Source organism: Ovis aries, chromosome 3 (assembly GCF_016772045.2).
Source record: "Ovis aries strain OAR_USU_Benz2616 breed Rambouillet chromosome 3, ARS-UI_Ramb_v3.0, whole genome shotgun sequence".
Lineage (NCBI taxonomy): Eukaryota > Metazoa > Chordata > Mammalia > Artiodactyla > Bovidae > Ovis > Ovis aries.
In genome coordinates this window covers 37989891-38015710 of record NC_056056.1, presented here as the reverse complement: position 1 = coordinate 38015710, position 25820 = coordinate 37989891, and the positions used below count along the sequence as shown (strand labels likewise).

The 25820-nt window shown below is 47.1% G+C and overlaps 1 protein-coding gene across 1 annotated transcript in view; it reads left to right on the top strand.

Moving 5' to 3' along the window:
• Positions 1–1489: 1489 nt before the first annotated feature.
• The window catches only part of CAPN14 (calpain 14), a 40919-nt gene continuing 16588 nt past the window's right edge, over positions 1490–25820 (top strand). Inside the window, exons 1-10 of the mRNA XM_060413849.1 lie at positions 1490–1547; positions 13459–13730; positions 14952–15021; positions 15879–15997; positions 16112–16248; positions 16665–16839; positions 17442–17507; positions 19614–19699; positions 23127–23201; positions 24684–24847. Coding sequence (XP_060269832.1) covers positions 13506–13730; positions 14952–15021; positions 15879–15997; positions 16112–16248; positions 16665–16839; positions 17442–17507; positions 19614–19699; positions 23127–23201; positions 24684–24847 — 1117 coding nt within the window. The 5' untranslated portion in view covers positions 1490–1547; positions 13459–13505. The remainder of the gene's footprint in view (positions 1548–13458; positions 13731–14951; positions 15022–15878; positions 15998–16111; positions 16249–16664; positions 16840–17441; positions 17508–19613; positions 19700–23126; positions 23202–24683; positions 24848–25820) is intronic.

The window sequence follows — 25820 nt, the reverse complement described above, 5'->3', positions numbered from 1 at the left end:
TCCTTGGCTCATAGAAGCGCATTTCTCAGTGCATCCTCAGAAGGCCCTTCCTCAGGGCAGAAAGAGAGAGAGAGCACGTGAGTGAGTGTGGCCCTCTCATGTCTCTTCTTATAGGGACACTAATCCTATCAAATTAGGGCCACATCATTGCAGACTCGTTTCTTTCCTTATTCCAAATACTCCAGTATTCTGGCCTGGAGAATCCCATGGACAGAGGAGCCTGTAGGGCCACAGTCCGTAGCATTGCAAAGAGTCAGACATGACTGAAGTGACTTCACATTCAGGCAGGTGGGGTTATAAGGTTTCCATATATGAATTTTGAGGAAGATACAAATATCGAGCCCATAACAGCTAATATTATCAGTATTCTTTTCTTCACCAGTATTACTGAAATGGGGCTTCCCTGGTGGTCAGCACTAAAGAACCCACTTGCCAATTCAGAAGATACGAGTTCAATTCCTGAATCAGAAAGATTGCAACCCACTCTAGTATTCATGCCTGGGAAATCCCATGGACAGAAGGAACCTGGCAGGCTCCAGTCCATGGGGTTATGAAAGAGGTGGACACCACCGAGTGGCTAAAAACAACAACAAACATTGCTAAAGTGAGTGCGGTGGTAGTTGCACAGAAGGAGCAAGGTGTGAGAGATTCGAGTCAGGGCTAAAGGCCACTGCAGAGAAGCAGGTAGGAAGGGAGAGGAGGGAGGAGTTCTAGAGGCAAGGGGCCCTTTAATTCCATTGACAGGTATTGAGTACCCACTGGGTGCCAGCCGTTGCTCTGGGGCCTAGGGATCCAAGATGTGCGTGCATGGAGTCAGACAAGCTAGAACTGTCTTAAACACTGTGATGAAAATCTGTGCAAGTCATGGTGGGCACCCAGGACATGTCTTCATAAAAGAGCAGCCACGTGAGTGACAGGAATTGTTTGGAGGGATAGCCAGTATGAAATGGAAGGAAACAGTCAATAGGGGTCACAGTTTCTAGCTTTCGGTAGTCAAAACCACAAAGACCAAATTGGCAGACTAGTGGGACTTGGGAGTAGATTTGGGAAGGGAAGGGGGGGCTCTTTCAATAGCAAAAAGGAGTCGCAAAGTTCCTCCTCAGCGGGAAATGTCCCTGGTTGCGGCATCAAACTCTGAAGACCGGAAAAGAAAATAAGAATTGTGTTATTTCCTGCAATGAAATAATGCTCTAAGCCATATCGTCACATACCCTCCCGAGACTGGAAGTGAGAAGATGACTAACCCTTCTCAAGGCATTACTGGAACATGTTCTGTTCCTATGTTAGCTCAAGAAAATGATTGGATTTGTATGATAACATCACAAAGCCCGGGGCATTCCCCACCCTTTCAGAGAAGTTGGGCAGGAGGGGGAAGGAGCGGGGGTGGGGAGGAGCCAAGGCTCCGGGAGGCGGGAACTCAGACTCAGCCCAACACCTGTGCCTAGAAAGGACTGGTTATATAAGGAGCTATCTCTGGCAGCTGAGTTCTATCTGCATTGGGATTAGAGCCTGTCCAGTTGCTTAAAGAAACAAGATCTTCTGTGCAGGTAAATTTCTGTGGCTTCAAAGGTAGGTCCAATCTAGCCTAGAGCCCCTCAGGTCCTCTGTGAGTTCTGGATTCCAGAAAAGGAGAGGTAGTGGCTTTTCCTGATATGAACTTTGCAGGTCAGAGTGTCTATATAGGCAGAGCTCTGGCATCTGGAGATCTGAATTGTGTTCTCAGCTTTGCGTCTGCTCACCCGTGTAACCAAGAACAGTAGACTTCAGCCCTTTGGGCTCTGTCTCCTCATTCAGATGAGGGGGTCTTTGGACCTGGGTGATTCCTGGGGTCCCTCCAGCTCTAATTTCCATCCATGGTGATTTGGTAGAGTTAGCAATGCTGCAAGTTGCTGTCATTTCCCAGCGCTCAGGCCCTTCCAGGGATCTTCTGAGCCTGCTCAATTTGAGGAGGGAGCTGGAAGGGGCCTCGGGCCTTGTGGGGTCTGATGTTCCGGAAGGCAGGCTGCTCTCTGGGTGCTAATAGGAAGCGAGGTTGACTTGATATCCTCTGTGAAATCAGATGTGAAGAAACACTGATGATGATGCTCACCTTCTGCGAGAGTGAAATGGTCCCTCACGTGATAGGGGTCAGTGTGGTGCTAAAAGGTGGCCTTGGCTTAGACGAGAAATCTAGAAATTACAATGCTGAAGCATTTTGCTGGCCTCTAGGCATCGGAGGCTGGCGATGGCTGTGGAGGGAGGTGGTTAGCTCTCAGCTCAGCGTGTCTGTCTGTCCCATGAAGGCAGAGGGAGATACTGCGAGACACAGACTGGATACTGGTTAAATATTTTTGTTCCAGACATGGCAGGTCCAGTCTATAGGAGCTCGGGGCTAGAACTGTGATTCTAACTTTGAGCTAGTGAAGTGAACCTAAGTGTCTCAGTCTGGGGTGATCTTCTGGATCTGGCAGGGTGGGAGGGTATCTCTAACTTTTGAGAGTGAGGATTCTTGGGTGGGCTGGGTACTGACCATTATACAGAGTGAGCTTCACAGGGAAGAGAAAACAGCCCTCTCTCTGGGCCTGTGATGTAGTTGAGAGCGGAAATTCTGATTCATCCTGCACCCCTGCCATCGAGGGCCCATGGAGAAGAGTCTAATAAAGACTTGGTTAACAAGTTGAATCTATCTCTCTTTAATTTCCACTGTAAATCTCTCTACTGACCATCGCAACAATCAGTAGGAAGGAATAGAATTGGTATAACTATTAGCTGCACAACTGTTTGGGGGACAAATCTCTCCACCTCGAGGGTAACCGCCAAGCTGATTTCTAACATATAGATTGGTTTTGCCTTTTTTTTGAAGTTATGTAAATAGAATCATAGAGTTTCCATGTCTGGTTGTTTTCCCTCTGTACTGAGTTTGTAACTTTCATCTGTAGGGTTGGGTGTAGTTCATGGCTGTTCACTCTCATGCTTTGTAGCATTCTATTGTGTGAATGTTCCCCAGTATTATTTATCCATGTTCATGGCCTTGTGGGGAGTTCTCAGTTCAGGACTATTTTGAATAATGCTGTTATGAATTTCCTTGTACATGTTTTGTGGTATACAAGTCCAAGAGTTTCTATTAGGTAATATCCAGGGATTGCTGTGTCAGAGGATGTATATATGTTTACTTTTAATACTGACTGCCAGATAGTTTTCCCCAAAAGATTTTTTTCCAAAAAGATTTTTTTCCAAAGGATTGTTATTTTAAATTTATTTTTATTTGTTTATTTTTGGCTACACCGTGCAGCATGTGGGATCTTAGTTCTCTAACCAGGGATTAAACTCGTGCCCCCTGCAATGGCAGTGCAGAATGGACAGCCAGGGAGTCCCCCCAAAGATGTTTTTGATTGGCTTCCTTTTTCCAAAGTGTTGCCCAGGTGTCTAACTGCATAGCTTGGTTTTCTGGAGTAGTGCTAATCATAGCCTGAGCCATCCATTTCTCGAGTCCAGGACCAAGGATTTTGGGGGCCGGAAGTGCTGTTACCCAGCATCATCCCCCACCCCCCCCAGGTCATAACAGATTCAGGGTTGTTCTTTCATGGCTGCTCCTTTTACGACAGTCTCCTTCTCATGCAGTCACACAAGCTCAGAGGCCCTGAGAGTACCTTTCCTGAGGTGTAAAAACTCTGTGCCTCTGTCAGGTAACTCAGCTGTGAGGAGAAGCAAAAATGTGCCTGAGGGCCAGAGAAGGCCTTTGTGGATGAGGGGAAATGAGCTGAGCTTTGAAGAATGGATGCAATTTGAACCAGAGAGGGCAAGACACATCTTGTGTTTGTGTGCGACTGAAAGGTGTGTTGGGATAGAGCAGAGGGTGTGTGCTGTGGGTTGTTTACCCAGAAAGAGGTCCAAACCCAGAGAGCCCCCGTGGGTTTGAGGCCACCCTCTGTATGGAGGAGGGGAAGGAAATCTATTTTTATTTAATCAAATAATGCAGTTCAAAGCCTGTGACTCTCTTCAGATGCAAATACTTCTGAAAATAAAAAAGAACTCATTTACATCTGTTTTAAAACTCCTTCCTATTGAGATGTGTTTTGAAATGTCGAGAAGGGAGAAAGATCAAAAAAGTTGGTTCTTCAAAAGTATGGGAGATGGTGGAAGTGTGGGAGATGGTGGAGAAATCAGGCTCTAAGACCAGGGTGCTGCTGTTTCCTGGGGTGGGAACTCTAAGAGCAGAAGCAGGCAAGAGAGCAAGAGCGTGACCCCATGAGGCTCCAGTCTAAGAGCCTGTAAGAAAGTGAAAGAAGATGTGTGAAAAAGATGCCCCAGGGCTCACCCTAGTGAGTCTGGGCAGCTACAGCCATTGGAACTGCTGCTCAGGACACCAAATTCCTTCTAGCCTGATGTTGAGTTCAGCTGCAAAGAGTGACTAATATCAGGGTCTGCCTTCTGCAGGGGCCAAGTGAAGATTCTTAAGCCCATGGAAAGTTACATGGAAACTTAGGGTGTACACTCCCGTTCTGGGGGTATCTGCACTTCTACAAAGATCTGTGGCAGTGTAGTGTCTCACGGAGTCAGATGGAAGACGAGGCAGCTGAGAGCGGGCCGGGAACTCCATCAGCCAAGTTCTTACATCTTCACATAGGCATGTAATCACCCCAGCATTACCAGTGAAGGCAGGGAGCATCTGGCCTTTTCTCCCCACCAACCCCAAACCCAGCATCCTCTCCAGGTGCCTGGTTGCTATGGAGACTTCTTTGCTTTTTGAAGCCACTCTTGATTTTACTTTGTGCCTCAGGGCACTTTGCTTTAGATCCCGCATACCACCCCCTACAGCCAACCTGTATGAGAAGGGGTGTTGTTAGGGAGGCCACTGAAACCAAGTCTCAGCCTAAACCAGTCCCAGGGATGTGATCAGAAAAACAGAAGAACAGTCACACAGTTGATGTCTCACAAAAAGTTTTCCTGTCCTTTTCTCCTTCAGCTTCATACTCGGAGGGGTGGGGAGGGCAGGTTTTATGATTCTTTACATTTTACAAATGAAACATTGATTCATTCATTCAGTCAGCTGGTCAGCAAACACATATCAGCCATTTCTTTGTTCATGACTGGGCTCTGCGAATCCAGGAAACAAATCTTATTCTTGCCTTCAAAATAGTTCATAGTTGGACTGTGTTCTTTATTGTTTCCTGAAAGACAAAGTCTTGGGATTTTCTATTAAAAATGCAATCTAAATTCAGACAGATGTCTAAAAAGGTAAAAACTTTCAAGATCCTTTCCAATCATTAATTTTGTAAAATCATTTCCTCTTTCATGAACCGATCATGATCTGTACATAAAGATATGGGTTTTCCTATTCGTCATCAGTACCCACAAAGCCACCTGAAATCTGCTCAGGAATGCCTGATGTCATCACCTGTAAAAAATGTATTAGAGACCAGACTTTAGCAGAGAGAAATGGCAAGCTATATCTTTAAGTCTTTTTGAGACACAAATGTAACTCAAAATGTTAAGAGTCTGTTAAAAAAAAAAAAAACCCAATGAATCAATTAGAGATAAAATTCTGTTGCATTAAGATAAATTCTCAGTGATTAATTCAATTAACCACATTTTATTCTGTGAATTCCTCCTTGGAGCTTACCCCTGTGCTTAGCGCCATGTAGCAACAATCCATCTGGGTTAGATAGTGCTTTAAAGCAGACTTCTCTATAAAAGGCTGTGGTGGTTTATTCACTAAGTCGTGTCTGACTCTTGTGACCCCATGGACTGTAGCCTGGCAGGCTCCTCTGTCCATGGAATTCTCTAGGCAACAATACTGGAGTAGGTTGTCATTTCCTTCTCCAGGGGATCTTCCTGACCCAGGAATCAAACCCGGGTCTCCTGCCTCGCAGGCAGATTATTTACCAACTGAACTATGAGGGAAAGGGCTAGGCCTTAAATATTTTTACTTGCGGGTCATATGATCTCTGTTCCAACTATTCAACTGCTGTTGTATGTTGCAAAAGCAGCCATGAATACATAAATGGGTAAGCATGGCTGTGTTTCAATAAAGCTTTGTTTACAAAAACCAATGGTGGGCCAGATTTGACCCATGGATCACAGAATGCCATTCCCCGCTCTAGAGTTTTTTCAAGTTGCTTCACATCGTTGTCTCTTTGAGTCCTGAGAGTGGGCACAGGATATGTCATCTCCATTTTACAGGTAAGCCAGACAGCTGGGAGATGGTAAAGTGTCTGCCCATGGCCACACGGTAAGAGGTAGCAAACCCAGCCACCTCTGGGTTTTCTAATTCCAAATCTGGCACACCATGAACACTGTACAATGACCGTTACACAAAAGAAGGATAGCTTTGCCCAAGATAAATCAGGCAGGACTGATTCTTAGTCTTGTTCTTTTGTTCCAACTGTCAAGAGAATGATATTGATCATTTTTTCAATCCGATGCTTTTTATCATGTAGACAGGGCCATTGTGCAAGGAGCTTAGGTTTCTATTCCAGTTTTACTTCGGTAACTCAGCGGGCTGTGGCGAGATGCCAGAACTCTCCAGGAATCAGTCACCCTGTAGGAGGATTCTACAGGTCCACAGTACCTGTGAGCAGGGATGTACTTATTTCATTTCCTTTCCAGAGCCCTGACTCTACCCTTACTGGTGGGTCAACAACCACGTGTATGTATACGACATGGTGCTGTGCCTGCACACAGTAGGTCCTCAGCAAACATCTGAATGAACATCAGGGCAGGGACCCGAGGCATGGAAGAAACCAGAGTCTCACCCAGTGCTGCTGCTCATTACTGTTCTAAGCCCTCTTTGGGATCATGGGCACCAGGGATCCTCCTCCCCATCATAAAGCTCTCTCTTACCCCCAACATCTACTGAGAAGGCAGGTATAGCCAATAAGGCAAGGTGAAGATTGAGGTTCTGACTATTGATTTGCTGAGTTCAAATGGATCCTGACCTGAAGAATGTGACAGAGAGGTCCAATTCCCTCTGGGGAGCCAAGGAAGCGCTCAGGCCAGACAGCATGTCTTTAGGTTTCGTTGGCTAATATCTGCACCCTGGTTAGCAAGCCTCTGTTCATCTGCATGATCTTGTTTTACTGGCCTGCTCCAACACTGCTCACTCACAGTGGTCAAAGTGCATTTCCAAATATGACCGAGACCCATTTGGCCCTTTGTGGAGAGCTGTGGCAATCTGGGAATAAGCCAGTTTCTTGAACAGCTTGTTATACATGGAAGACACACAAGAATTTCCAACAAGCTGCATGTGGGTCTAGACTCTCCTGAAGGTGACTTAGAAATACTTCTTTAAAGATATATATGTATATTGCCTCATCCTGAAATTTAGAGCAGGAGTATCTTGTGAAGGGCATGTTGTTCTCTGAGCCCCGCAAGACACCGAGGCTTGTGTTGAGATGCAGTGTTTTCAGGCCCAGAGAGGAAACTGAGTGTGAGTCAGCACTTGATGAGGAGGTCATGACCCTGGGCTGGGTTCTGAAGCCAAGGGACCCGCTACTACTTGTCATGTCACAATCAGTGAAGAATGGCTGTTTGTGCGTGAAGGACAAAAAAGTAAGAACTTGCCTTTAGGTGCCTGATGTTTACAAATGTAAATGGTGGAAGAAACTTGTTGGGAAGGAGGTGGGCTGGAGGAAGCTTTGCCTGATAGTCCATACCAGGAAGGAAAAAGCACAGAAGAACACAAGACCAGACTAACTGCTTTTGGATCCCTCTAACCCAGGTTCAGGAGAGGACTGAGTCTTCCCCCAGGAGGTGTGCCAGCAACTGTGACAAATGAGAATCTTCAGGAATCAGAGTGTCCTAACCTCAGAGGGAGGTGAGGGTGTGAGGCTAACAGAATTGCACCAGCATTAACCCCCTGGGGATAAAAGACTGGTATCAGGCAGGAGAGCTTTCAGTGCATGAATCACTCAGTACAGAGCCCATAGTGGGATCCAAGGACAAGGCCATTCTGCAAACAGGTCACTATCAATGCATGATGAGCTAAGTGTAAAACAAAGGTCAGTGTTTAGAAACTTTTATAGCAATTGACCAAAAAAAATTTATTTCTGTTGAATCTGAATTTTCTTTTTAAAAGGAGGCCTTGCATTTTGTGTTATTCTTTAAAATTTTCTGTTTCTATTAATTTATTTTAATTAGATTTCTGTGACAAATTGGAAATAAAAGAATACAGGTCTTTCATGAATGATAATTTGAGAAGCACCAAGTAGAGGGCAGTAGGGGGTCAGAAGGTAGTCAGGATGAGGGAAGCTCAGTGATGGTTAGACATTCAAAGAAGGCTTCCTGGAGGAGGGATCAAGTTGGATTTTGGAGGATGGGTAAGATCTTGACAAATGAAGAGGGCCCTCGGGTCGCTTCTATAGCTGTGAGGGAATACTCAGACTTCATTTGACTGTGTGTAGGTGGCTTTTACTGCAAATACGTTCTGTCCCAAGGGCTATACTTCACACAAATGTGAGTTCCTGGCATCGAGGGCTGAGCACTGCAATGGGAATCAGAGTCCTGGGTCCTGAGTTCTGGGTTGGGCTTTGATTCAATTTCCTCGTGCAACTGGAAAGGTCATTTAACCCCCGCTAGACTGTCAGAGCCATGAAGATGGGGACCATTTCTGGAGAATGGTACCTGGCTCAAGCCTGGCAGATGACAAGTTTCCAACAAAATTTTTGATGAGTGAATGGGTGAACAGGTTTCAGTTTTAACGCCTGGAAAATGAGGCAGACTAGAAAAGGCTGGTGATTTTCATACCATACAATGAGAAACTTTGTAAATATGCACTGGGGTCCAAGCTGCAAACTCAAGTCTCCACCCTGGAGTTTCTGTGGGGTTTCTTTCATGTGAAGACAGAACCCCACTGCTAACATAATTTTGGGAAATACTAGACAACATGTTTTCAAGGCATTTTATTCTGGTTTTGACATTTTCTTTTTCTAAGTGGATAAGAGTGCAAATAATAGAGGCCATAAAATCACTGACTTAACCAATCACAACTGCACAAAAATAGATGCAGGAGATCCAAGGATATGCTAGAATATTTAGATGGGTAGGGCTATGGCTTGCAGAGCTCTTAATATGAAACTCATGGATTAGCTTCAAAGGAGGGACCCACTGATCCCCTAAAAATTACATGTAAAATTTAATATGCTATCGAGTACCAGTTGAGAATGCTATGGTTGAAGCATAGCATTCGAGCAAATGCATAGCAGGCATCTGGACAGTGGCTGACATAAAAAACCTTACAGAGTCTGGATACTACCATGGCTTAAGTAAGCCAAAGTTTTATCCTTCTCATGTAAGAGGACATCTAGAGGCAAACCACCCAAAGCTGGTGCTTTGTTCAAAGCAGTCACTGAGATCCAGACCCCTTCTAGTGTGCAGCTGTTCCCTAATAGTTTCAAGACAGCTGCTCCATCTCTAGGCATCACATCCAGTTTCCAGGAAAGGGGGTGGGAGGAAATAAAATTGAGCCCATTGAGGCTTAAATTTTTTTAAAATTTATTTTTGGCTGCACTGGGTCTTAGTTGCAGCATGTGGAATCTTTCATTGTGGTGCCTGGGCTCCTCATTACCCATGGGCTCCAGAGATCCTGGGCTCAGTAGTTGCAGTACATGAGTTCAGTAGTAGCAAATGGGATCCTAGTTCCAGGACCAGAGATCAAACCCCGTATTGGAAGGCAGACTCTTAACCACTGGTCCATCAGGGAAGTCCTGAGACTATCTTTTTTCATTAGTGAAGTTACAGCTTTCCAAAAGCTCCACCTAATAGACATCCACTGCCACCTTGTTCTCATTTGTTGCATTATTCATTATATGTTGACTCTTTTTTATTTCTTCTAGGTCCTTGTTAAACCTTTCTTGCATCTTCTCAATCCTTGTCTCCAGGCTATTTATCTATGATTCCATTTTGATTTCAAGATTTTGGATCATTTTCACTATCATTATTTGGAATTCTTTATCAGGTAGATTCCCTATCTCTTCCTCATTTGTTTGGTTTGGTGGGCATTTATCCTGTTCCTTTACCTGCTGGGTATTCCTCTGTCTCTTCATCTTGTTTATATTGCTGAGTTTGGGGTGTCCTTTCTGTATTCTGGCAGTTTGTGGAGTTCTCTTTATTGCGGAGTTTCCTTGCTGTGGGTGGTGTTGTACAGGTGGCTTGTCAAGGTTTCTTGGTTAGGGAAGCTTGTGTTGGTGTTCTGGTGGGTGGAGCTGGATTTCTTCTCTCTGGAGTGCAATGAAGTGTCCAGTAATGAGTTATGAGATGTCAATGGGTTTGGAGTAACTTCGAGCAGCCTGTATGTTGGAGCTCAGGGCTGTGTTTCTGTGTTGCTGGAGAATTTGTGTGGTATGTCTTGCTCTGGAACTTGTTGGTCCTTGGGTGGTGCTTGGTTTCAGTGTAGGTATGGAGGCGTTTGATGAGCTCCTGTCAATTAATGTTCCCTGGAGTCAGGAGTTCTCTGGTGTTCTCAGGGTTTGGACTTAAGCCTCCTGCTTCTGGTTTTCAGTCTTATTTTTACAGTAGTCTCAAGACTTCTCCTTCTATACAGCACCATTGATAAAACATCTAGGTTAAAGATGAAAAGTTTCTCCACAGTGAGGGACACCCAGAGAGGTTCACAGAGTTACACGGAGAAGAGAAGAGGGAGGAGGGAGTTAGAGGTGACCTGAATGAGATGAGGTGGAATCAATAGAGGAGAGAGCAAGCTAGCCAGTAATCACTTCCTTATGTGCACTCCACAACTGTACTGCTTAGAGATGTTCACGGAGTTATACAGAGAAGAGAAGAGGGAGCAAGGAGACAGAGGTGGCCAGGAGGATAAAAGGGGAGAATCAAAAGGAGAGAGACAGATCCAGCCAGTAATCAGTTCCCTAAGTGTTCTCCACCATCTGGAACACACCGAAATTCACAGAGTTGGGTAGAGAAGAGAGGAGGTAGGGAGGAGACACAGGAGACCTGGTGGAGAAAAAGGAGAGTCCAAAGGGGGAGAGAGCAGTCAAGCCAGTAATCTCGCTCCCAAGTAAAAATGGGTACTGAAGATTGGGTTCTTAAAGGTACAAAATTGATAACAAATACCAAAAGGCAAAGATTAAAAATCTAGAGTAGAGTTTGAAATTTCAAAAATACAATATTAAAGGAAAGAAGAAAAAGAGAGAGAGAGAAAAAAAAACAAAGTCACAACAATTATAAAAAATACATATATATATGAAGTTTGCTTTTAAAAAATAGGGTCTTTTTTTTTTGCAAAGTAATAGTAGGTTATAAAAGTGAAAATTAAAGGAGTAATAGAGGACTTAACAATTTTAAAAAATTTAAAAAAAGAATGATCATAAAAATAGCAAAAATATATCTAGGACTTTCTCTGGTGTTGTTCTGGGTATTGTGGGGTCATTTCCTTCCTATGTAGTCAGTACTAACAACAGGGTTTTAATCTATAGCACCTGCCACTTCCAAGGAAGTTCCTTCTGTTTTAGCTTCTTCTGTTTGCTGGTCTCTTCAGTGTCTGATTTCTGCCCTGACACAAAGGGGGCAGTGGTGGACATTTTTTTAAGGCTTATTTGTTTAGTTGTGCTGTCGGGAGGGAGGGATGCTTCAACCAAATAACGCTCGCGTGTGCTCGCAGTGCCTCAGCCACACTGGGCCTGCCCCTACTCACGGCGCGTGTGCCCTCCCTGCCCACACTGCTCAGGCTCTAGGTTGCTCCACCCGGAACATTCCGAGGCCGGCCCTGGGCTGCATGCACCTCCCAGGTCTAAGCTGCTCAGGTTCAGGCACTCAGGTAGTCCTCAGAGGTGCAGACTCGGTTGGGCCTGCGTTTTGTGCCCTTCCCAGGTCCGAGCAGCTCAGGTGATGAGGTGTCTGGCAAACGCGGTCGCTGCGACTTATCTCCTCCCCCGTCCCTGCCGCTTGGTTTTCTGGGTGTACAACCGGCGCACCTTCTCAGGCGGATGTTGACCGTCCAGAACCCCAAGAAGTCTTAGTTAGCAAAGAAGCCTGCTTGCAGTTTTGTAGATGATGTCTCTCTGGGGCTGCGATTGCCCCCTTCCGGCTCTGGCTGCCTGTCCCCGGAGGGATGGTCTGCAGCCGGCTATCTCTGTTCAGTCCTTTATTCTGTGCGCAGGCCTGGTGATGTCTTAGGTTAGGGCTGGCTTTTCGCGTGGTAGTTATCCCACAATCTGGTTTGCTAGCCCAAGTTAGTTCGCTCAGATTGCCCTTGGGGCATTCAGGCCAGATCCTTACTGTAAGCACTGCAGCCCACGCCTCCCTGCCCAGCCCCCGCTTGCTAGTGGTGGGTGCAGGCATCTGCACTGCTTCTCCATGGGGGAGTTACCGTTGGGCTCGTAATCTGTGGGTTTTAATTATTTATTTATTTTTCCTCCCTGTTATGTTGCCCTCTGTGCTTCCAAGGCTCACCACAGACTCGGCAGTGAGAGTGTTTCTTGGTGTTTGGAAACTTCTCTCTTTTTAAGACTCCCTTCCCGGGACGGAGCTTGGTCCTTACCTCTTTTGTCTCTTTGTTTGTCTTTTATATTTTTTCCTACCTCCTTTCGAAGACAATGGGCTGCTTTTCTGGGTGCCTGATGTCCTCTGCCAGCATTCAGAAACTGTTTTGTGGAGTTTACTCAGCGTTTAAACGTTCTTTTGATGAATTTGTGGGGGAGAAAGTGGTCTCTCCGTCCTCCTCCTCTGCCATCTTAGGACCGCCTCCACTGCCACCTTGTGAACCAGGTGCCATGGTGGCCCCGTTGTCCGCCAAGAAGCTCAGGGAAATAAAATTTTGCAGCTGGGCAGCCAAAACTGGAATTCTACTGATAAGAAAAAAGAGTGAAAAGCTAGGTTCAGGCAACTCTTGGTGCTTGCCCCTACATGTGTGACTTTTTTTTCACATTGCCAAAAATGTCTTCAAGGAAGTAGTTTTGAAGAGAGTATAAAGGGAGGAAAGCAAGAGATACGGTTTTTCAGGGAAGATGGAGGAGGACACGGGAGCAGGCAGAGGGCTGAGGGAGAGTCTCCGACTCCCTGGAGGGGCAGAGGAGGGGCAGCCACTGCCGTCTCCAGGTGTAGCACACGGACCCCCACGTCCACGAGCGGACCTTCACTCCTGCGCCTCTCCTCCCCGTGTCCCCACTAAGCGGGAGTATCCCTGTGATGCTGGCACAATCAGGGGCCCAGGACTCAGCCCTGAGACTGGGGAGGCCCTCCTTTCCCACAGGACTCCCTGTGGGAGCCTGGACCTCCCGCCAGGAGCCCCCACCTCCCGCCAGGAGCCCCCACGCTTAAACAAGCAGCGCTCCAGGTCCCCCACTACCTGGGATGGGGATAATCCAGGTGCTTCAGTCCTGTTCTCATAGCCTCCCCCCGCCCCCGCCCCCGCCACCTTGCCTGCACCACCAGCACATTCCCTCCATCTTCCTCTTCCTCCTGGGAAGCCTGGCAAAGCCTCAACAGAACGTGAGAACACTGGGCACCCTCTGCTCTCTGTTTCAGGTGCCGGAGACTGTCCAGAGGGCCCTGGGGTCTGTGTGGTCCCGGCCATGGCCATGTGGTTTCCTGTCTGCAGAAACTGGAAGCTGGGGTGCGAGGACTCAACGGGCGATTTTTCGCAGCCCCCTAGACAGGACTATGAGGCCCTGAAGGAAAGGTGCCTGAGGGACGGCTGTCTCTTTGAGGACAAGAGCTTCCCGGCCACCCTGAGCTCCATCGGCAGCGGGCCCCTGCTGCGGAAGCTGCCAAGCCGCCTGCAGTGGAGGCGGCCTCCGGTAAGGGGCCTCCGGACCCCACGCGAGCAGTGTGAGCCCAGACCATCTTCCCAGGGCTCAGGGCTTACTCACTGTCATTGATCCCCATGTGAAGGGCTCCAGGGAAGTCCCCACATTCCCATTTTCCAGAGAAAATCCAGGGTGATCTTGAAAGGGGTCTAAGCACTCCCTTACCCTCTGCCCTGAAGTACACAACAGTCACAGCCAGAAATATATCTCAATGTACTGCTTGGCTCTATCTGACTGACCAATACCATCTATCAGAGAGGAAGTTTAATACTACCCTTCCCAAATCTGGCTCATCTGGCTCATGAAACACTTAGGTGAAGAAGCTACTAATCACTTTACAAAAGTTTTCTTCATGAAATGCATCAACAGTTCCTTTAAAAGGCAACTTCTTAATGTGTTGAAAGGCAACCCAGCTCCCCCAAACTTGGTTAACAATTTGAAGATGTGTGGTGAACAGAACGAAATCACTCCGGGCTACAAATCCTCCCCTTTTCTGTCCCCTATCAGCCAACCCCATCAGAGCCTGCAACCCCAAGACTCACCAAGTCCCTCTGAGTGTAAATCCCCCAGTAAATCTCCTACACTAGATGATAGCCAAGACTCTCCTCCTCCTGGAGAATCTAGGAAACTGCTGAGGTAACGAGTCTGTCATGCACCTGACCTTGTGGTGTGGTGCCCAGGTCTCCCGTTTGCTGGGAGACCTTGTGGAATGGTGCCCAGGAAAAGACAGAGGGATTTAGGGTACGCCATGGGGCACAGACTGTCTCCCCTTGAGACACTCTGCCCCACTCTCCCCTTGACCCCACCCCTGCCTGCATCTCAGCATGGAAGCCAAGGAGACCCCTTAGACTGGGGGTTGGGGGTGGGAAGGAAGAGTAGCAGGGAGAATAATGGGAATGAAAAGATCTCCAGGAAAAGTGAGAACACCCCAGAAAACAGATGTTTCCATTTGTCACAGGTACTCCAAGAAAAGGTGTTTTAGGGACAAGTGCTACTTCTCACTGTCTACCCAGGGTTCTCTAGCACTCTCTCTTAACACAAGCAGCAAGAAGGAATGAGAAATACAGTGGGCAGAATCCCGGAATAGCCCTGATTTTTCACATGTTCTGTATCTATGTGCCCAGAAGTCTAGCTCGGGGACATGGGAAACTATGGTCACTGGAGGGGCTTCTTTGTTCTCCATCAGAAGGACATTTCTGTCTGTTCCTGCAGGAGCTGCACAGCAACCCCCTTTTCTATTCTGCCAAGGCCAAACGGCTGTATCTGTGCCAGGGATTGGTAGGTAAGTCTGCACAGCCCTGAGACACACCTGGTACCTGCCAGCCCAGCCCAGCCAAGGCAGAGTGGGGTGGGGAGGAGGGGGTTTGAGAGATCCCAAGAGAGGAAATGGCCACCCTGAGCTCCATCTTGACATGCTGTCATTTTATGGGGGAACAATCACAACTGGTCCTCTGAGGGTGCATGGGAACATGGGGACGCTACACCTTGCCTAACGATCCTCCTCCCTAACCAGTCTCCAGGTCTGGGTTTCATCTTGGGACTCACTCTACCATAGTTCCTGTAATGAGTCCTTCTTGGCATACCAGTCACTAGATGCTTTAGGATCCGAGCAGACTTATCTTCAACCCAACTTCCTTTATAGAGGAAGAGGAAAAACCCTTGGCCATGAGGGAAGGCACGTGTATAGTTAAACCCATTTCACAGACAGAGAAATGGAGTCCAGAAGGGTTGAAGTTTTCTCAGAAGTGCCTAAATCAGTTACAGAAGCAGGATTTAGAAAAGTTTGGTTGGGTTTGGGTCCCAGTTCCTGATGTAGGGGCACATGGGAAGCTAAAAACTAGTCTAGGAATATGGTTCAGTTCTTGGTGTCAAGTCTGATTTCCAGACAATGTTCCCTACCCCTTGCTCTGCTCACTCACCATCTTTCTGATACAGAATTCCCTTCTCTTAAACTAGGCCACAAGTCCAGAGAGGATAGCAGCTGGGACCAGGCATTTCTTGCCTGCAATTAGTCCTCAGTAGATTCACATGGGCACTGGTAGCTTGTGCAGGCCTCTACAGTACATCCACGCAGACACTTGTGGTCTTCGCATGTGTGTCCAGCAGATTCATGTGGATTTCATGTGCTTTCTGGCTTAGGTGACTGCTGGTTCTTGGCAGCTTTGCAAGCTCTGAGTTTGCACCAGGACATCCTGAGTCGTGTTGTTCCCCTGAATCAGAGTTTCACGGAGAAGTATGCTGGCATCTTCCAGTTCTGGGTGAGTGTACTCTGGGTGCCCCAGCCTGGAGGAGGCCATAGAAAAGAGGGTTCTGGAAGAGTCGCATCTCTGCTCCCTGGGCTAACCATCCTCCATGGCCTTCTCTCCTTCCAGTTCTGGCACTTTGGAAAGTGGGTTCCGGTTGTGGTGGATGACCGACTGCCTGTGAATGAAGCTGGCCAGCTGGTCTTTGTCTCTTCCACCTACAAGAACTTGTTCTGGGGAGCTCTTCTGGAAAAGGCCTATGCTAAGTAAGACAACCGCACAAACCTTTCCCCTTTCCTTCCTGGCCCTTCCCTCCTCCTCTGTCTCTGTCTCTCTCTCATCAACATTGAGGAAAGGCAAGAGGAGGCAGGGGAAGTTTATCAAGTGAGATACTGAGGCATAGCTCAACAAATATAGAAGTGACACAAAAGGGTCTCTTCTGTAAGGGTCACCCCATCGGAACAACCTTTCTGGAATCTTACCTTTCCCTGATGGACGGACTTATGTAGTAGGGATAGAAACTGAGTATGTATTTCTTTTTCTGCCCCTGGGATGGGAGGAAGGGATAGCAGACACATGCCCTGGGAATAACCAAGCAGGGGGTTCTTCAAACTTGTTTGGACTGTCCTGTGTACAGTAGAAACACTCTTCCTTCTCTCACGTCTGTTCCTTTCCTGGGCAGGCTCTCTGGCTCCTATGAAGACTTGCAGTGTGGACAGGTGTCTGAAGCCCTTGTGGACTTCACTGGAGGGGTGACAATGACCATCAACCTGGCAGAAGCCCCTGACAACCTCTGGGATGTCCTAACCCGAGCCATCTACAGCAGAACCCTGATTGGCTGCCAGACCCACTGCGGGGTGAGACTGGGCTGTGCCCTGGCAGGACAGCGTCCTCCCCCACTCCCCTTCCCTTCACCCACCAGCTGCTGCTCTTGCCTCAGTGTATGCCCCGGACTCCCCCAATTCCCGCACCCAGAGTCCTGATGTTCAAACTAAACGAGCAGAGCTGAGCCCCTGGGGCAGGCAAGAACCCCGTAGAATACACATGGTGTGCAGAGAAGGGAGCTAACATTTCTTGAGTGTCAACTACATGCAAGGCAGTTCACCAGCTCTGCTAGCTATCACTGTCTGATTTCATAACAAACAAGAGCCTGGAACTGGAGTAGGAAGTCCTCAGTTTAGCCCCGCCTCCACCATCGTGTCGCCCCACATGACTTAGCAGCTCTGAGCTGAGTTGCCCTCTGGAAAGCAGGGTGCTAATCACTGAAGAATGGCACCCTGACTTCTTCAAAGGCTCAAATAAGACTGTGGGTGCTGAAGAGCTTTGAAAACTGTAGGGAAAGACCACATAGGTCTCTCCCAACCCTTCCCATAAACCTTTGCTCCAGCCAGCAGGCCTCCCCGACTTCCAGGTTGGCTGTACCCCACAGAGCACTGACAGGAGTTCCTTGTCTCTGCAGAATGAGCAGGTGCTGGAGAATGGGTTGGTGGATGGCCATGCCTACACACTCACAGGCATCAGGAAGGTGAGTGGAACCCGGCTCCTCTGTCTCCCTTCCGCCTCTCCCTTCTCTCCAGGGCTTCTTCCCAATGCCTTACATCATCTTGGTGAATGTTACTATCTGTGCCCAGTCTAGGGGTCAGTTCTCTGGTGGGCCTGCCGAAGCAGGCGGTGGGCTCCCCAGACCTCTGTGCCACTTTTCTCGGGTAAAATGGTGGGTTCAGGCTTTGCTGCCTCCCAATATCATCCCAGCCTCTCTTGCCATGGGGCAGCCCTGGCCAGTCGGCCATCTAGCCCTGATGGCTCAGCAGGTAAAAGAATCTGCGTGCAATGCAGAAGACCCAGGAGCTGTGGGTTCGATCCCTGGGTTGGGAAGATCCCCTGGAGAAGGAAATGGCAACCCACTCCAGTACTCTTGTCTGGAAAATCCCATGGACAGAGGAGCCTCATGGGCTACAGTCCATGGGACTGCGAAGAGTCGGATATGAGTGAGTGACCAAGCATACACACAGCCCTCTTGTGTCTTGTAACCATTTCTTGAGCTTCGCTTTGCCCTGGGCTGCTAAATGATAACTTTTCTGTCTGGGGTTTCCCTTCAAATTTCTGCTTCTTTCCCACATGCTCCTTTTCAACAATCTTCCAGTTTCCTTCCATGCTCTCTACCTTTTGAGCTTTATTAAACATTGAGAGGAAGATGGGACAGGGACAGGGACCCTACCTCCAAAGAGCTTACCATCAAGTATGGAGACAAATCATATTTGAAATCTATAGGGAAGCAAAGTAGAAGCTGAAAGAAGGAAGCAACGATGAAAGTCTTCTGGGGTTTAGAGGTAGGGAGAACATTTATCTGGCTGGGTTGGAGGGAAATCAGAAAAGGCTTTGTAGGGTAGGTGGCCTTGAGTTGGCCCTAAAAGACAAGTAGATTTGTGTCAGGGGAAAAGGGCCTTCCTAGTGGAGGGAGCTGGGGTCGCGAAGAGTCGGGTACGACTGAGCGACTTCTCTTTCACTTTTCACTTTCATGCACTGGAGAAGGAAATGACAACCCACTCCAGTGCTCTTGCCTGGAGAATCCCAGGGATGGGGGAGCCTGGTGGGCTGCCGTCTCTGGGGTCGCACAGAGTCGGACACAACTGAAGCGACTTAGCAGCAGCAGCAGTAGTGGAGGGCGCAGCAGGAGCAGAGCATGGAGATAAGGAATCAGCAGATTGAACTTCAAGAACTCCTGCTATTCTGTAGAGGATGCGACTTCCCTAAAGCCCTCCAATTCCCTTTAACTCTGGTTCAGATGTTTTCAGCTCCATTCACACCTGACTTCCATCTCCTAGATCTCCATCAATCATATTTGGTGTGTTAAGAACTTTTTCATGTTTAGATAACAAAATTCATACTTTAAAATATTTATTTTTATGATTTTATATTTAATTAACAAAATTTAGCACTTAGTGTGTGATACTGTCTTAACTGCTTTATCAGTGTTAACTCAATGCTCACAACAGTCCTATGAGTTAGGTACTTTAGTAAGAAATTGGGAGATGTAAAGCAAGAGAAATGCCTTTTTTCACAGTGTTTTCTAAAGCCAGATGTCTGAAATCCACGTGTCCTTAGTACCATCTTTCCTCTGATGGCTTGGGGAGAATCCTTCTGTACCTGCTCCCACGCAGGGTGTCTCCAGCTTTCCCAGCTTCACACGCATAGCTCGTCTTTGCCTCTGTCTTCACATGCCGTTCTCCTCTGTCTTTCCCTTTCTCTTCTGTAAGGACGTTTGCCACTGATTCAGGGTGATTTCGTCTCAAAATCCTTAACTTAATTATACCTGAAAAGACCCTTTTTACAGATTAGATCACATTGACAGATTCTCAGTAGACGTATCTTTGAATGTTCAACTCATGCAATAGACGTGATCACTAATTTCTTTTCACAGATCAGGAAGCAGACACAGAGAGGTTAAGTAACTTGCCTTAGGTCTCACAGCAAGTAAAACAGCAGAGCCATTTTCTCCTCTGCCAGCTCCTAGGGCCTTTGATGGTTCATTTCAAGGTCTCAGCTGCAGGCATGAACCTCACTCAGATATCTGCAGCATTTGCTCTTGGCCCTCAGCCCAGCCACCTGAACTGGTTCTCATTTTGTGCAGGTGACCACCAGCCATGGACCTGAATATCTCGTCAGGCTCCGGAACCCCTGGGGGAAGATAGAGTGGAGAGGAGACTGGAGTGACAGGTGAACATCTGAGGCTGGCTGGGAGGGGTGAGGATGGGGTAGGTGAAGGCTGCAAAGAAGTTTGTTGTTGGCACACAAATTCCAGTGCATGCTTTTGGTCTCAGGTTGAATCAGGAAAGCTTTTAGACTGTGTGGTTCAGTCCCTCATGTTTATAATTATTATTATTTTAAATTGAATAATAGTTGATTTACAATGTCATGTTAGTTTCAGGTGTACAGCAAAGCGATTTACACAGACACACACACATACATATACAATGCCTAAATATACAGACCAATCTGCTTGTAATGCAGGAGACCCAGGTTTGCTCTCTGGGTGGAGAAGATCCCCTGAAGAAGGGCATGGCTACCTGCTCCAGTATTCTTGCCTGGAGAATCCCATGGACAAAGGAGCCAGTGGGCTATAGTCCATAGGGTTGCAAAGAGTCAGACACAACTTAATGACTAACAATTTTACTTCATTCATTATAATAATTAAAGTTAATATTTATTGAGAGCTTGCAAGTATTGTGCTAAACTTTTGAATTTTGATCATTTCATTGAGTCCTCCAAACAACACTATTATAGGGTAGGTGATTTCATCTCCATTTACTTATGAAGAAACTGATGCTTCAGTTCAGTTCAGTCGCTCAGTTGTGTCTGACTCTTTGTGACCCCATGGGCTGCAGCATGCCAGGCTTCCCTGTCCATCACCAACTCTTGGAGCTTGCTCAAACTCATGTCCATCGAGTTGGTGATGCCATCCAACCATCTCATCCTCTGTTGTCCCCTTCTCCTCCTGCCTTCAATCTTTCCCAGCATCGAGGTCTTTTCCAATGAGTCAGTTCTTTGCATCAGGTGGCCAAAGTATTGGAGCTACAGGTTCAGCATCAGTCCTTCCAATGAATATTCAGGACTGATTTCCTTTAGGATGGACTGGTTTGACTAAGTGAATTATTTAGGGTCTCACAGCATGACTAGTCTGGTGCTCTTTCTAGTCAATGTACACTTGGACTTGTCGAGTCAGGGTCAGACAGATCAGGATTGGCCCCTATACTCTAATTACACTTAATGACCTCTGGGCATTCTGATTAGATGCCTACTTTTTTATTGTTTCTGCCTAAAATCAACCCTGTGGGCTTTACAGGCTACAGGCTGGCATAGGGCACAGGCAGAAAGGCAGACCAAGTGTTATAGTCCTTCCCTGTCTGGCAATGAAGATTTATAATACTTAACTCTACATATCACTTGGGGGCTTTCTTGATAGCTCAGTTGGTAAAGAATCTGCCTGCAGAAGACCCTGGTTCAATTCCTGGGTCGGGAAGATTCACTTGAGAAGGGATAGGCTACCCACTCCAGTATTCTTGGGCTTTTGTTGTGGCTCAGCTGGTTAAGAATCTGCCTGCAATGCAGGAGACCTGGGTTGGCTCCCTGGGTTGGGAAGATCCCCGGGAGAAGGGAAAGGCTACCCACTCCAGTATTCTGGCCTGGAGAATTCCATGGACTGTATAGTCCATGGGGTAGCAAAGAGTCAGACACAACTGAGTGCCTTTCACTTTCACATATCACTTAAGAGTACAGAAACATTTTCACATGTACATTATCACTGAATCATTTTTATGGGTGAAAAATTGAAGGCTCAGAAAAGTAAGTGGAATTTTACTCCTGATAGGTTGTATGGCACTCTATTTATTATATTTTAATAAAGAGAATTGCCAGAGGGACTGGGTCTATGTGGAAAAATGGCATCCAAAGATATATATAAATTTTAAAGTGTTACAGAAATATAGCAGCATAATGGTTTTGCTAGTAGTTTGTTTAGGAAAACAAGTGCTTGTTTTGAGAAAAAATGATGAGTTAAATTAACTTTGTTAGCTGTGTGATCTTAAGCAATCTTCTTTGAGCCAGAAGTGTGATAAGGATTAAATAAAATGATGGGCTTTATTCCATAGTGTCTAATCTGTAGTTAGTCTCATCCAAAGTAGTTTTCATTTTAAATAAATATTTTTTAAATCTAGAGATACCATTTGAGAATATCTTTCACTTAGCTTTTCATCTTTGGGAACATGGAGCATATTTATAATAGGTGTTTTAATGTCCTTATTGACTAGTTCAATCATATTTCTCCTATTTCTAAGTCAGTTTTTATTCCTGGTCATGGATCACATTTTCTGCTTCTTCATACACCTAGTAATTTTTTATTAGATGCTGGACATTGTAAATTTAGTTGCTTAGGGATTAAAATGATACTTCGAAGTTTTCTTTTAGGACAGATCTAGGAAAAACTATATTGAGGGGATAATTTGACCTCACTATTAAGGTGTAGAATCTTTGGGTTCTTTACTGAAGACCCCATGTATTCTGTAAGGTCTTTTAACCCTGGCTGGTGGGAATTCAAATGATTTCCAACCTAGTGTCAACTCTGGGAATTGTGCTCAGTATAATCCAGTCTTGTGGGGTTTCATTTCATGTATGCACAGATTTTATTTTAGCCAAAGACTCAAGGGACCCCCTATGAAGTTCTCTGGAGCTCTTTCCTTAAGTAGCCCTCTTCTCTTGGGCACTGTTTCCAGCAAATTCTAGCTGCCTTGTCCTCCCTGAACTTCAGACTCTGTCTCCTCCACTTAGCAAGACTGCCAGGCTCTTTCAGGGTCCATGCCCCTGCATCGCTGTCTGGGGAATTAGTTTCAGGCAGGAGTCTAGCCAGTGTTAGGGCTCGCTTCATTTGTCTCCCTCCTCTTGAGGTCACAGGTCTGTGCTGCCTGCCGTCTGTGTCCAAAACATGCTGTCTGTTATTTCATGTATTTGTCCCATTTTTAGCTGTTTATAGTGGGGAAGTGATACATGAAAGCCTTACTCTTTTATGGCCAGAAATAAAGTCCAAAATGAAGGGTTGTGAAAAAAAGAAATAGCAATATAGATTCGGTGGTAGTTCTGACATTTAATAAGTTTGTGGCTTCAAGCAAGTGACCTGATCTCTTTTAACCTCAATTTCCTTACCTCTAAAAATGACAGTGGGGCTTCTCAGGTGGCGCTAGTGGTAAAGAACCCATTGGCCAATGCAGGAGACACAAGAAACATGGGTTTGATTCTGGGTCGGGAAAATCCCCTGGAGGAGGGCATGGCAACCCACTCCAGTATTCTTGCCTGGAGAATCCCATGGACAGAGGAGCCTGGAGGGGTACAGTTCATAGAGACACAAAAGAGTGGGTCACAACTGAAGCGACTTAGCACACACACAAAACTGACAATAAAAATCCCTAGTTTGTAAAGTTGTTGTTATCCTTAAATAAAATAAAACATGTCAAGAGCCTAGTCCAGAGCTTGGCTCAAGTGATGTGCCTAGACTGAGCAACTAAGAGCATTATAGAGCATTTACTGAAGAATTTCTTGCATGTCCTTTGTAATCCATTCCTCCCCCATGAAAACATTTCTTTTCTGTTTTCAGCTCGAGTATGTGGGATCTACTGAGCCCCAAGGAGAAGATTCTGCTGCTGAGAAAAGATAATGATGGAGAATTCTGGTATTTGACGCAGGGAATCAGGACACATGTGGCTTACATTAGGACATCCATTCAGCAGACATTTATGGGGTGCCTCATATATGCCAGGCAGAGAAGGCAATGGCACCCCACTCCAGTACTCTTGCCTGGAAAATCCCATGGACGGGGGAGCCTGGTAGGCTGCAGTCCATGGGGTCGCGAACAGTCGGATATGACTGAGCGACTTCACTGTCACTTTTCACTTTCATGCGTTGCAGAAGGAAATGGCAACCCACTCCAGTGTTCTTGCCTGGAGAATCCCAGGGACGGGGGAGCCTGGTGGGCTGCCATCTCTGGGGTCACACAGAGTTGGACACGACTGAAGTGACTTAGCAGCAGCATATATGCCAGGCACTTCTTTTAGGAGATCAAGAAGATCCTTTAGGGGCTCACAGCCTAGCCGGGCAATCCAACATCCACAGTCTCTGTGATAAGAGCAGAGACCTGTGGCATGGAGCTCAGTGGGTGCTCAGGGCAGAGCGTGCGGGTGGCCACCACCTCCTCTCTGACTGCTGTTTCTTGCCAAACTATAAGCTACTGCACCTGTGCCCTCCAGAGCAAAGCAGTACTACCCTACCCACCCCAAAGCCTCTCACCTGTTTTTATGAATGGCTGCCAGATGCCCTGAGCTGATGCTGCTTCTGGGTATCTGACATGAGACCCACCTGTTCCTTGTTTCCTCCACATTTCACCCTTCCTATTAATTTCCAACCTGTCCCACAGGCCCCTCTTCTCCCCTTACCAATCCTTTTCAGACTTATTCTTAAAGAGGTCATTGAACTCAAGAGCCCTGGAAATACTATTACTTCCTGTTACAGAGAGTAAACTATTTGCTGGTTCAGGTGGCATGCCTCGGGCCATAACATTAGCCTGTAGGGGCAGAGATTTTTTTAATCAACAGCTGACAAGGAACAGATCTGTGTGATTCTCACTGAACATGTCTAAATCAATGGACAGCTGTGAATATCCCAGTTCTGCTTCATCACCGCCATCAGTGGCACAGGATCATTGCCCTCAGGCAGCCATTGTTGGAGGCTGCTTTCAGCCACAGAGTAGGGTTTCTCTGTAGCACCTCTTGCTGCTGATAGATCCTCACGCTGCTCCAGCCGGCCCCACTCGCCTGGGTCTGCATGAGGGCAGGAGGATGGGGCCCTGGGACTGGAGAGGGCTGGGCGCCCGGTCCTTGGCTGCAGCTTCCCACTGGTCCTGATGACTGGATGGCATCTCCACGGGCTTCCCTGGTGGTTCAGAGGGTAAAGCACCTGCCTGTGATGCAGGAGCCCCAGGTTTGAACCCTGGGTCGGGAAGATCCCCTGGAGAAGGAAATGGTAACCCACTCCAGTATTCTAGCCTGGAGAATCCCATGGACAGAGGAGACTGGTGGGCTATAGGTCACAGGGTCGCAAAGAGTCGGACGTGACTGAGCGACTACACTTTCTTGTCTTTCTTTCATCCTCTGCACAGGATGTCACTGCGGGACTTTAAAGCACATTTCATGCTTCTGGTCATCTGTAAACTGAGCCCAGGCCTGCTGACTCAGGAGGTGGGCCAGAAGTGGTCGTACACCATGCTGGAGGGGAGATGGGAGAATGGGAGAACTGCTGGTGGCCAGATGAAGTCGCCCCGAGGTGAGTCTGTATATGGAAGCCAGAGGCTTTCGCGGCTAGGTAAAGGCGGGGCTGTGGGCAGAGCCGTTGCCCGGGGCACCTGGCTGAGGAGGTAGGGGGCTTTGCTGGCCGAGCTCTGTGTGCTGGCCCTGGGCTGTGTCCAGTGGGAAGATGGGACACCTTTGTCCTAATTTGCACAGAGGCATAGAACTCTGTCAAGCGGCCCATCTGTTGGGGTTGCAGCTTTCTAGAGGGTGGGTTCTCTTTCCCAACCAACACCAGGAGGCCACAGGTGCACATGCATAATAGAAAAGTTACATCTTTCTGTGGTTTTCAGACAAGGCCTTTGATATGCTGAAGTAACAACCTGGTAACAGGCAGGATTGAAATTAGTATTTATATTGTATGTATCAGGCCCTCCTTACTTGGAGTGTGATAGAAAAACAAAGTCAAGGATTCTCAGGCCATCAAGTACAAGAGATGAACATATATACATTCTCCAAGTGGAGTGGTTTGGGGACTGCATCCCTTTCTCCACAGTGGAGGTACTGAGCCATCTCCATGGCAGGAAAGATTAGAAGGGTGGGATTTCAGCAAGGTCACAGCGGTCTTAGCTCTGACTTTCTCTCCCTCTCAGCTCTGACTTTCTCTCCCCTTGAGTGTCCCCCCAAAGGCTGAAGCTGCCCATAAGCTAAGGCTTGGTCTCCATTAAAATGCAGCTGCCCTGGCACCACGAGCATCTTCTCTCCAGTTAGTTAACACAGTCACCAACCCAGGCAGTGAACATACAGGACACAAAGTCTGTGCCAGGCAGTGTGCTGGGCCAAAGCTATTAATACAGGGAGAGTAAACTTTGGTCTCAGAGAAGGCAATGGCACCCCACTCCAGTACTCTGGAAAATCCCATGGACGGAGGAGCCTGGTGGGCTGTAGTCCATGGGGTTGCTAAGAGTCGGACTCGACTGAGCGACTTCACTTTCACTTTACACTTTCAT